At 41.4% G+C, this 12354-nt stretch overlaps 1 protein-coding gene across 1 annotated transcript in view; it reads right to left on the reverse strand.

Moving 5' to 3' along the window:
* Positions 1–12354, reverse strand: part of cdh23 (cadherin-related 23) — a 180132-nt gene that overhangs the window by 154515 nt on the left and 13263 nt on the right. The window contains 2 exon segments of the mRNA XM_074675394.1: positions 3981–4055; positions 7829–7938. Of these exon segments, the coding sequence (XP_074531495.1) occupies positions 3981–4055; positions 7829–7919 (166 nt within the window). The 5' untranslated portion in view covers positions 7920–7938.

A 12354-nucleotide genomic window follows, 5' to 3' on the forward strand; every position in this document is an offset into this window, starting at 1 on the left:
ACGAGAGCGTTTAATCAAAGTGTTCTTCAGTCTAATTACACATCTCATTTCCTGACATACACACACACACACACACACACACACACACACACTCTCTCTCTGGAAAGATTCCAGCTCTCTCAGATTTTCTGGATGTTCAGTGAAAGAGAAGCTTCTCTGAGCGTTCAGCGTCCCTGATCCTCAGAGTCCGGGGTTCGGGTTTTTGATTTTGGCTCAAGGACAGCTTTGGCAGTAAATCCCCCAGCTTCTCCTCCATGTGCTCCTTGGTTACTGTAAGATTTTGTGTGTGAGAACAACATGCTTTCACTTTTCGCTCTGATTAGACAATCAAACGATCCTAATAACTTCTAATCCTCCCAGATAGAAAGAAATTCACGAACCACACATTGTATGCTGATAGTGAAAACAAGCATGGGCTTCATTTTTCTACACCGGATGATGTCGCTTGGTTTTCGTCCCCTCAGGTTGAGCTTAATATGTTGTCCTCTCACTATGTTCACAGGCTTTCTTTCAGAGAGGCAGATTTATGGAGAAGTGACTAATGAGCTCCATGAGCGTGCCCCACTTCTGACCCTGGGTCTTCAAAACTGGTCTTCACACACCCACAGGTGATTTTAGCCTTGCCCCCATCTCGCTGTTTGTGATCTGTGTACCTTCAGAGAGAGCATGCTGAAGTTGTAGAGGTGTGTCTCTCATTGTGTTTGAGTTTGTATCTTTCACAGGCTCCTCTCAAACTTCCTGTTCCTGCAGGAGCGTCTGTGCTCTCAGATCAAACATCCATGCTGTTTGAACGTGTTCCCTCGTCCCTGATAAATAACCATGTGCTGCTCGCCATACGGAGCTCAGGGGCCGGGAGGAGCCAGGAGGAGCTGGTGTTACTGATCTGCTGCCTAAAGAGTGTGTGTGTGTGTGTGTGTGTGTGTGTGTGTGTGTGTGTGTGTGTGTGTGTGTGTGTGTGTGTGTGTGTGTGTGTGTGTGTGTGTGTTTGTATGGGAGAGATATAGTTTGTTAGGGAGTATGTGAGCCAGTTTAAAGAACGTCAGTGCAGCTTTCCCTTTAAGTGTCTCAAGTTCTGTGTGTTGGTCTGTTTGTTTATTGCAAAGACTGATAAACAAAATGGTTCTACACTGAAACACACACACACACACACACACACACACACACACACACACTTCTGCTTGTCTTTGGAGACAGAGTCTGGACAACAGTGTCGATATCTGGACAGGTGGATTCATCATTTAAACAAAAATATGAGTTTCTGACTCAACAACTTCACTCAGAGGAGCGTCAACAGATTGCTCCTGCAGCCTGCAGAGGAGCTGTTGTGTTTCTGACTTTTACAGAAATTCATGAAGTTCAAACGTTGGATGTTGATCCTTAACGTGGTCAGAGTTTCAAACTGTGAGGTAACTGTGTGTTGGGGTAATCCCAGAATGAGACACTTCTCCAAAAGTTACACCAGAATGACTCAATCTGTGACATCACTGATTGGTGAATGTCTAAGAATATCATAAACTGACACCAACCAATCAGAAACATCCTGCACCGTTCTTTGACCTTTTGAGGAACACTCTGGAATGTCAGCTTTCAGAACGCTGAGTTCCTGAGTGCTTTGAAGGAATTTAAAGAGACAGTAGCAGTCAAAGAGGCCACGCCCCCAATCCTCCCTCCCTTTAACCCTTAATCTGCTAGAGACAGGTGAGATGTGTGACAAAAACAGCTTCTTGGTTTCACCTCAGGAAACCTGCTCACCTGAACCCACTGAGGTTACCTCACAAGTGAGATATTGCCTCCATGGTAACTGAGAGCGACCAATCAGCTCCCAGCAGTGTAACTTAATCTGTGGGTTCAGGTCTGCAGTCAGACAGGTGGACAGGTGCTCATTTCAGACTCAGACGTGTGATGCTCAGAGGAATGTGTGCAGGAGTGAATCTGATTAAAACGCCTCCATGCCATTCTTTAACCATGCTTCATTCTCTGCTCTGATCCTGCGACGGTGAAATGTGTGTTTCAATACAACCCATATTTAAACCCAGTGTAGGGGCGACTTAATGACTGCTATGTATGTGAGAAGTTGTGTGTGTGTGTGTGTGTGTGTGTGTGTGTGTGTGTGTGTGTGTGTGTGTGTGTGTGTGTGTGTGTGTGTGTGTGTGTGTGTGTGTATGTTTGTGTAATAGTACGAGACATAACACAGCAGAAAATTAGATCCTTTCCAAACCCAGGTCAGCACACACACACACACACACACACACACACACACACACACACACACACACACACACACACACACACATACACGCACACATACACACACACACAGACCTAGCTCCTGTTTTGTGTGTGTGTGTGTGTGTGTGTGTGTGTGTGTGTGTGTGTGTGTGTGTGTGTGTGTGTGTGTGTGTGTGTAATTTGGAGGGCCTCCTGGACGAGGACATCTGCTGAGCTAATAAACAATAATCTTGACAAATGTTGTCTGTCGGTGTGCTCAGCCCACCCTGATAATCACGGGGCTAAAGAAGCCATCAGGGGGTGGGACGTGGACGTGACAGACAGTTCAGTGTACCAGTGGGCGGGGCCTCTGGCCAAAAGCCCAGCTGTCTGAGGAAAGGACACAATGATTCATAGCTGGAGGGCGACCTGGACAAAAGTTAGTGAAGCCCCCAGCAGCACACTGACGCCCTTTACTGTCCAAACATGGCGTGATGAAGTCCTGAGCGCTGAGACGACCTCCTGTTCAACATGCAGCAGCGGCTCGCTCAGGGGGTAAACGCTGTTTGTGATTATGTTAATGATGATGGAGTGTGTGTTCCTCTAACCTCTCCAGGCTGCAGAGCTAAACACACAGCTACAGCTGCTGTGGAGACCAGGGTCTAAAATACAGTCCTTGTCTGTTTTAGACCCTTACAAAGGTTTCTTTTCCTGGAGTAGACCTTAAGCTGTGCTCCGACTCTCAGAACTAGAGTCTAAATTTGGTTCTTGGGGACAGATTGTCCCCTACAACAGCCCAACCTAGGGGAAAGTACTTTCTAATGGCTCAGGGACTTTGGGAGGCGGAACCTGCAAGATGAAGGTTTCTGATTGGTGGAGTAAAAGCTGCAAGTCTGTAGAGAGGAGGATAAAGTCCTTCATTCCCGTTGCCTAGTTGTGGTACATTATTCTTACCAGTGGGATGCTGTGTTATTTCTAACAGCTGCTTGCTTACCACATTACAGAACAAGAGAAGAAGAATGGATTTTTTGTCAGATAACAAAGACGAAAAAAAAAAAAACACGACTGAGGACAATAACATTAAGCATGATGGGAAAATGCAAACAATCACAACATGCTGCTGCACATCAGACACAACGACACAAAATGAAGACACTCTCAGTCTGCCAAACATCCTCTGATACAACACTCAGAGAACAGCTGATGGAACCTTTAAAGAGTCCTGAGAAAAAGCTCCTGAGACAGAAAGTTCATGGTACTGATGATGATGCTTTACTAAACCCTGACTCAATGAAGGGTGTAAAAAGCACAAACCCCAGGATGTGTATGTGAACTCTCTCACAGAGTGACTCTCAGTCACACAGTATGTGTTCTGAAGAATACACACACACACACACACACACACACACACACACACACACACACACACACCTGCAGAGAGGAAAGGTCATGTGATAAAAACCAAACTCCTGGAAATCAATCCAATATAAAGGATTTTAATTCCAGCGCCAGTGACACCCTCACAGACGAGGCAGACATCTTTAAATTACTCTGTCAATCATCACATCCAGAAAACACAGCAAACACACGCTGAGGTGACAAAGGACGAAATGCTGGCACCATGACCCCGAACACGGATGGACCAACACATACACACACACAGGAGTATTAGCATATGAAGATATCCCATCCTCATACACACATCAGGAATATCTAGACAAATACACACACTATCCTCCAAAGAGATGACAGACACAGGAACACAGACTCACCGACGGGCATGTCCTCATAGATCAGCAGATAGGTGGAGAAGAAGTAATTGAGGAAGCGTGGCGGCTGGTTGGAGCCTGTGGTGGAGACAGAAACAGGGTCACGTGTCAACAAAGAAGTTCAATCACTGAAGGAGGATCACTCACTCTTCCTGAATCACAGGAAACCTTTACAGTCTTTGTGTCCTGACTGGTTTCTTATGCTGCTGTGACGCTCTGTGTGGACTAAACTAGAGGATCCATCAGGCTGTAGATGCTCTGACTGATAACTTTCTGTCATGTAATCAAGATATGTTGACATGTTTCATAGTGCTGTTGTTGGTCTCAACCAGGACTCTCTTCAGAAAGACTTTTTTAATCACACTGAGTTTTTAAGGATGAATAAATTTAAACTCAGAAGAAAAGTCATGAAGTGACAGCAAAGAGTGAATGAGGATGTACAAATGAGGTTTTATGTATTGTGTGTCTGCACATCTGGAACAATACAGTGACCCTAAAAGGCCAATTGCACAACATTTCATGACCACAAAAAAAATTCAGTCAATGTTGAAGGAACACAAATATAACTATTTCTTTTTATGAATTCATTTTTATTTTGTGAAACTTCTTGTTTCCTAACATGTTTTTAGCATTGAAATAAATATTTTTCAGTAAAATGTTTTTGCAGTCTGTTTCTTAAGACCTCACTGTTTTTTTTTCCATGAAACATTTGTGTTTGCTCATGAAAAATTTGGAATTCATTCATCCTTTTTATACTTTTATAAAATGTTTTTGCATGTTTTTTTCTTGTTAAATGATATATTTATGTGTCTGACGAATGTTTGATTGAATTGTTTTTGTATCCCATGAAGAAATGTTCATGTTAAGTGAAATGTTAAGGCCATAGTAAAATATTTTGGGGTCATGAAATGCTGTGTTAGGTAAGAGGATTTTGTGTATCTTATATTTAGTTTTATGTCTTGTGAAAGAAAATATATTTGTATTAGATAGCATTTTTTCTAAGTCTTGTAAAATGAAACTTTCTGTCAAATGATTTTGTTTAAATAAATATTTTCCAGTTATGTTTTTTTGTTGTTGTTGTTTTTTGTTTCATGCAATTTTTTTTGTTTTTAAAATTGATTTAGCATTCATTTATGCATTTTTGTGAATTATTTTTCAGCTGAACAAAATGTTTTTATATTTGTGTGTTTATCTTCTTCAGGATATCTTTGTGTATTTCTCCTTCAGGGCCACCATACGGCGAGTTTTTTGTCTGATTCATCATCAAATACAAAAAAACCCTAAAATTTTCTTTCTCTTTGTAAGTCTTTTTTCTTATGCAGGATCTGTCCATAAAGATAATGGGTAAAGATTAAGATCTGAAAAGAACAGAAACACCTAACCCACAATGCATTGCAGTTTTCACACCTGACAGACTAAACAGCTTGACTGAGGTCACAACCCCGAGTCCAACTGAGGAAAGTTACCTTCAGACCCTCCGTCTGCTTGACATCAACATAAAATAGGTCAGTATGCATGTGTGTGTGTGTGTGTGTGTGTGTGTGTGTGTGTGTGTGTGTGTGTGTGTGTTTGTGTGTGTGTGTGTGTGTGTCTCAGTCTTTAAGAAGATGATTGTTCTCTTTAAATCCTGCAGAAATCCTCCAAACTTCCTCTAATCTCTTCTTTTGGATGCCTTAACGTCAGAATAACCGCAGCGAACATCAATAAGAGCATTAGGGGATCAGGACCAGAGCCATCGTGGAGACATTTATTTTATTTATTAAAGAAAGAAACTTTAAATCCAAAGAGCTGTGATAGAAATAAGACATGGTCACAGTGTGTTCAGGTTAAACTCAGTCAGCTCTGAATGATCTGAAGATGGTATTCTCCTCTAAGAGGTCTGTGTTGGGGCTAGCAGCACCTCGCTGTTTGGAGTCAGGAGCCCAGCAATTGAAAGTCAGGATTGAAGAGTGTTTGGTTTGAGGAGCATTTGTAGGTGTTTAGCTGAAGATCAGGAAGAAAGCTGCAGCTCTGTGATCATCTGATCAGAGCTGAGGAAGAGGAGGGTGTCTGAAACCGTTTGACAGGGAGAAACTTTGATATCAGCAACTCCAGGATCAGTCCTAACCTGAGCAGAGGAAGATTCTCATCTCAGAGCCAAAATGGTTTCAACAGTCTGCCAAAAACTAGATTTAAGAGGAGGGAAAACAAGCTCCTGACACACCTGTAGTTCCATGATGAAACCATTCAGAGCTCTGATGGAGGAACAGAGAAATAAAAGATATGATGAAGAGATCAGACTGATGATCAGAGAGAAGAGCGGAAAGAGAAGAGGGTTTATCATGGCTTTAAAGAATGGAGAGAGTTTTCAGATCAGCTTTAATGTTTTAGGCAACTTTCACTGTCACCGTCCAGAAACACTAACCTCTGAGCTTTTAAAAATCCTGATTTCAGCTTTGGCACACCTGTAATCACCTGTGTGTTTAGATTAAAAGTAAAACACACTTGAAATGTTTTCAGATAAGAGTCAATATTTTATGAGATAAAAGTTAAAATGTTGTGAGATAAAATACAAAAAGTTATGAGATGAAATTCAAAATGTCACAAGTTAAAAGTCAAAATGTTAAAAGATAAAAATATGATATAAAAGTCAAGACGTCATGAAATGAAAGTTGAAATGTTACAAGATAGAAGTCCACATTAAAATGGGTCTCATTCACTAACAGTGCTCAAATTGTGCATATCCACCACAGCAAGAAGAAAACTGGCTAGTGCGCATGTGTCTTTAATACGATGGTGATTATGCGTAAACACTGAACTTGTGCACAGAATAAGAACATTTCAACGCATTCATTAGTAAATGAGGCCCAATGTGTAAAAACAGAGAGTGGGTAATGCTGATGAGGAGCTCAGGGTCAGTGTGCTAATCGTCATTCAGAGGAGACAGAGAGTGGGACAGACAGACAGATGGGGGGAGGGGGGATGTACGAGAGGAGAAAGAATGAGGTAAGGGAGGAGAGAGGTCAGAAAAGCTTTGATAAAGTGGTTTGCTTGATGGAGAGAGGCTGTGACACTCTCTTAATAACTCTGCTGCAGCTCAGAGTGTGACGCCTGCTGTCTGAGACACAGAGAGACGGCATAGAGACGGCAGTCAGCAAATTTGCAGGCTCTTTGACCAAAGAGAAAGTCATAATGATAGACTGAGCAGGAGGGTCAGGCAATAAGGGACCAGGACAAGACCCCCCCATTACATTTTGGGGTCTTGCTTACTCTGTTTTTTTTTTACACAACCACCTACGCTCTGTGCATGAAGATAGTTGAACATTCCATTTTTTAGGATCAGTATTTTCATTTATGGCTTTACAAAGCATAATTAACACAAGATATCCCAGTATTTTATTTAAACCTTATGTTGTCTGCATTTTTCTTTAATAAAGTACCAATGCTAGAAGTTCAGACTGAGCGTGTGCAGATTTTGAAACCTCAAAATATTTATATGATGTAGAAACCCCTGAATCTGTCTGTGAACTGATTAAAAAGCTAAAAAGTACCACCAGACCTTCGCCACACTTGCGTGAAGAGGTCATCACATAAGGATCTCCTAGCTGGTTCATGACGCATTATAGGTGACAGGGCCTCAAACACCAAGATCTGCCTATCATCTCACTCCTGATAGGCCTCTAGAGGGCTGGCTGATCGGATTGAAGGGTGTTTGTCTTAAAGAGACAGCGAAGCATTTCAGACAGGTTGAAATAATGGTTTTCTAAAACACCAGGAAGAGAAAAATGTGGATTTTGAGCTGATCTTGAGGGACAGAATAATGATTAAAAATTGCACAGAGAGACTCTAACTAAACTTTGGAGAGGACTCACCGTCACATGGAAAGGGGAGGAGGAGGAGGAGGGGAGGAAGGAGGAACTTGGCAAATATCATCCTGCTGTCTGAACCCACACTCCACAACATCACCTGCACCTGAGGATACCTGAGGGTGGGAGAGAATACAAACATCATCACAACTCAGTTAAAATCACATTCTCACTCTTTATGATCTATGTGTGTCTCTCTCTCTCTCTCTCTCTCTCTGTCTCCTCAGGTGAATTCTCGGCAGCAGCTCTTTTACACTTACGGTCTAATTGCTGTAATTTAAAGGTTGCAGCTTTAAACGACTGAATAAAAACCTGATGTTAGTCTGAGAAGTATGAAGGTTAGAGATGATAAATACATCATGAAAACATCCAAATTCATCTCTTTATTCCACTTTGAGAGGGTTTGTATTTGGATAAACTGGTGCACAGATCCAGGTTCAGTCCAGAGCAGAAAGCTGCTTTCAGATCAGTTACAGTTAAAATTATAGATTAAATGTCATCATGTTTGACTATTTCATTCAGACTGAACGTGTTTTTATGTGTTTCTTTCACAGAGACATAGGTCTTTTACAACACCTGAAAATAAATGAAGCAGTTATTATTTTCATATGAATATATTGAGGCTCTGGCAGCACTTTAGACCCCTCCACCCAGTCTCCTTCCTTCACTTTCTTATTACCAGCTATCTCTCTCTTTCCCTCTCATTCTCCCTCCTTGCCATGGCGTCCCCCACTCTGCAGACGATTTAATTTGAAGGGTTATCTTTCTAAATTCTCCTCCCCCTCCCAGAGCGCGCTCTCTGTGTTTCAGCTCACAGCGCTGCTCGGCCTTCAGCGTTCTGAAAAACCGCCAAACAAACGAGGCGGACCTGCAGGAAAGGCAATAAAATACAATACCCACGATGCTTTGTGCTCCTGCTGGATTCAATTCAGACAGAGCAGCTGAGGGTTACAGGTGAGCGACGCACAGGGTGTGTGTGTGTGTGTCAGCCTAAACAGGAACATTTGTTTTCATTTGTTGTCTGTATTATTTCCTTTCACTGTCGGTAACAATAAACCCAGTACAGGAGCATCTTTCTCCCCCTTCTCCTCCTCCTCCTCCTCAGCTGAAACAGCTTCATTTATCTGTTTTTAAACACCTGCTCTCCCCCTCCTCTCCCTGACCTCCCCCCTCCTCTCTGTGCTCCTCTATAGTAGGATTTCATCTCTACAGCAAGATGCTGAGAAAGAAAAATGATGACCACAGCCCAACTGGACTTCACTTTTATACCATCACTTTCTCTTTCCTGAAAACTTAAATATCTCAGCCCTTTTTTTTATTTGTTTGTCTGTTTCTGGATTAATCTGTTCGTGTATCCTCCCAGCAAGGGGTCACTGGCCTCCAGCGCTGATGTTTTGTGGTTCACAGGCTGTAAAGTTTCAGAAACCCTGACTTGAGGTACAGTAACACCCCAAACTCCAGCGTCCATCACACAGTACCAGAGCTTTTCCTCTGAGCTGATTATCTATAAAAATAGAATTATTTGTCCCTGTGTTATTTCCTGCTGAATGTGATAAACACACCTGAGCTGTGTACCTGCAGAAGTTCACAAACTGTTTATTAACACACAGAAACACCCAAAGTGATCCCCTGAGGGCTGAATCTCTGTTAGCGTGTTCCTCTTTGAGGCTCTGTTAGGTCTGATCAGAGAGAACAAGTTGATCAATAAACCTGAAACAGCTCTGCGCGCTGAGAAAAGGTTAACTAATGATACAGAGAGAAGAGGAGCAGACCTCCGAGAGACATCCTCTTGAACAAACACACACCAAACACAGCTCCTTCCCCCAGTTCTCAGGAGGAAACAGAATTAACTCCTCTCTAAACGTTGAAGGATGCAGGTTTAAAAAGTCCCTCCTCTGATTTCTGTGGATGAAAAGTTTCTGCTTCATGGTGACAGAAAGCTTTCAGGTGTTCTTCAGGTGCTGCAGGGACTCTCAATAGACCAAGCTCAGGATTAAAAACTTCATTCAGTCTGAAAGTTTTAAACACGCACAGGGGTCTGTCTGGGAGGAAATCTTTCATCTGATAACTTTCAAGTGGATTTAATCTGCTGTGTGAGCAGCTCTCCTTATAAAAGTGCCCCTGCTGTGATTGGACAGCCTTCGTTGTCCTAAAAGCAGCTTTATGGCATCATATCCAATTTGTTTAATTCACAATGTGTATGTAATTGTAAGGGACACTGTAGGAGAGAGGCATAATGTCATTGGAGGTAGGTTAATATTTTGACAATAAGAACCCAACAATCGACAGAAGAAAGTTCATAAGCATATTTACAAAGGTTTTATTACACTCTTTCTGTTTCTCTCATTACATTATTCCTATTATTCTCTCTTGCAGCGTCCATGACAATTACATACAAATGATTTATTATGCAAAATAGACCAAGTCCTAAATTACTCCAGAAAAGTAGTAAGATTTGTCACTAGTTGGTCCTTTGAAAAGAAGTTTTAAGAGGGTCTGTAAAGTTGCAGAAAATAGAGACAAAGTCGATAAGTTGGCAACATGATACCGAAGACCCTAGAAAAAATGATGCAAACTTAGACTTCACGAATGTAACATAAAAGTGGATATCTGTGTAAGGCCAGACAGACTGTGAGAGGAGTGAGACACAAAGAAGAAATAACTTTGTCACAATGTATTTAGCAGCCCACAAATCACTGCCTCATACAATGCTGCCTCCACTTTTGTCTTTTTTGCATGAGGTACATTGGCAGTACCTTCTCCACAGTCACCATGTTTGTTTTGTAGTTTGTTGTTGTCACAAACAATTGACTCTGGGTTGACCACCTGGTGGATTTATTGCTTAACAGCAATGCCAACTTAAAAGAAGTACATTATGTACGCAACAGGAGAATAAATGTGCCCTTCCACTTAATCTGAGCCACATTCAGCTGACAAGTCCAGAAAAATGATTTCAAGATATCAAAAGATAAAAATGATGCCTGAATTGTTTGTAAAGAGTAAAAAAAATGTGCCTATAGGGAAGGTTGTTTACTGTCTTTAACTAAGAATAACATTTTGATACAAGAAAAAAAAACAAGTGTAGTTTTCTTAACTGGTGGAGACCTCCGAGTGTGGACAAATGCAGTCCAACAATCTCCAGGTCACCGAGGTCTCACAAACCTGATGAATTAAAGCTGCAGTTCAGGAAAATATTGTAAAAATATGAGAGAAAGTGCAACGTGAGGAGAGTAAACAACAACCCTTTGTAGAGACATTGAGACTCTTCAGTTTTCATTGTCCTACTCTCTCTGCAGCAGAACAAAGCCCACACAATCTTTTGCTGATTAAAGATGTTAATATGACTGATCATTACTTTAAACATTTGAAATGCATACTTGAGTGTTCTAGCTCCTGCATGAATAAACTAAGCAGTATGTCTAAGCGTCAGTGCAGGTAAACTCTGATCTCTCTCTTCAGATCGCAGTTCATCTCTAAACTGCAGCCAGCTTGTTTACCAAGTTTTCCAAACTTCATGGGTCGCTTCTCCGTCACTTCTTCTGCGCTCGCTCTCGAGTATTTTTCCTTGCAGACTAATTATGTTTGAGGTTTTTTCTCACAGTTTTTTGCCCCCATACTAATGCAATCTCAGCAAACTGAATCTCATTTCTTCAAAAATCTACATCTGAAAGACTTCCACGGAATATTTCCAGGAATAAATCTTTGTGCTGCCGGAGTAAGGCGCTTCAAACTGAGGTTAGAGATGTTGATGTGGTCACTTCAGGTAGAGACAACTCACAGCAGTCAGTCTTTAACAGTTTGAGCTCCTAAAAGGGTTTAATCCTTTAACTTAACTCGATTATCTCAGTGTCTGTCTGCAGGGTCAGTTCCTCAGGAGGAGTCTGATCTGTTTGTTTTCAGTCTTTAGGAACAATACTTCTGATTCATCTTTGTTCAGTTTTAAAAAGGAACAGAAATTACGTTTATGGAAAGCTAATTAGCTTTCACTACGCTAACTCAGGCTATTGTGTGAGCGAGCAGCCTGCAGGTTATGATCCATAAAGACTGAGCAATCACTTCAGCAACAATGAGCTGATGTAGAGGGTCAGCAATCAAACACCGCTTAGGGCTAAAGAGGGGGGCGGGGCCTCAGGACACCAACAGTCACATATTTAAGAGTTTTAGTGTTGCTGAAATGAAGGTAAATTATGTGAGAGCATTTTGAGATACAAACAATTTCTGTGAAAGAAATTAAATGGAATATATTTTTCAGAACAACAATTATTTTTCCTGTGATAAACTGATTAGAACAGACTGTTACAAAACTACAGACCGGGGTGACCCTATACTCTGCAAAAAGGCAATAATAAAATAGGGTTTCAAGTAGAGATGGAACAATATGTTTTTTGGGGGGCCAATACCGATTATTTGTAGACAAAGAGGCTCATATTCAGTGTAGTCAAAGTGAAAATATTGGCGTCAAAATTTTTAATAAAACAAACTTAAACACTTTACTTCATTCAAATACCTTTCAGCATATGCTTATTAAAGAG

This window comes from Halichoeres trimaculatus, unplaced genomic scaffold, assembly GCF_033239565.1.
Source record: "Halichoeres trimaculatus isolate MK-OKI-2021-1 unplaced genomic scaffold, fHalTri1.1 fHalTri1_scaffold_8, whole genome shotgun sequence".
Lineage (NCBI taxonomy): Eukaryota > Metazoa > Chordata > Actinopteri > Labriformes > Labridae > Halichoeres > Halichoeres trimaculatus.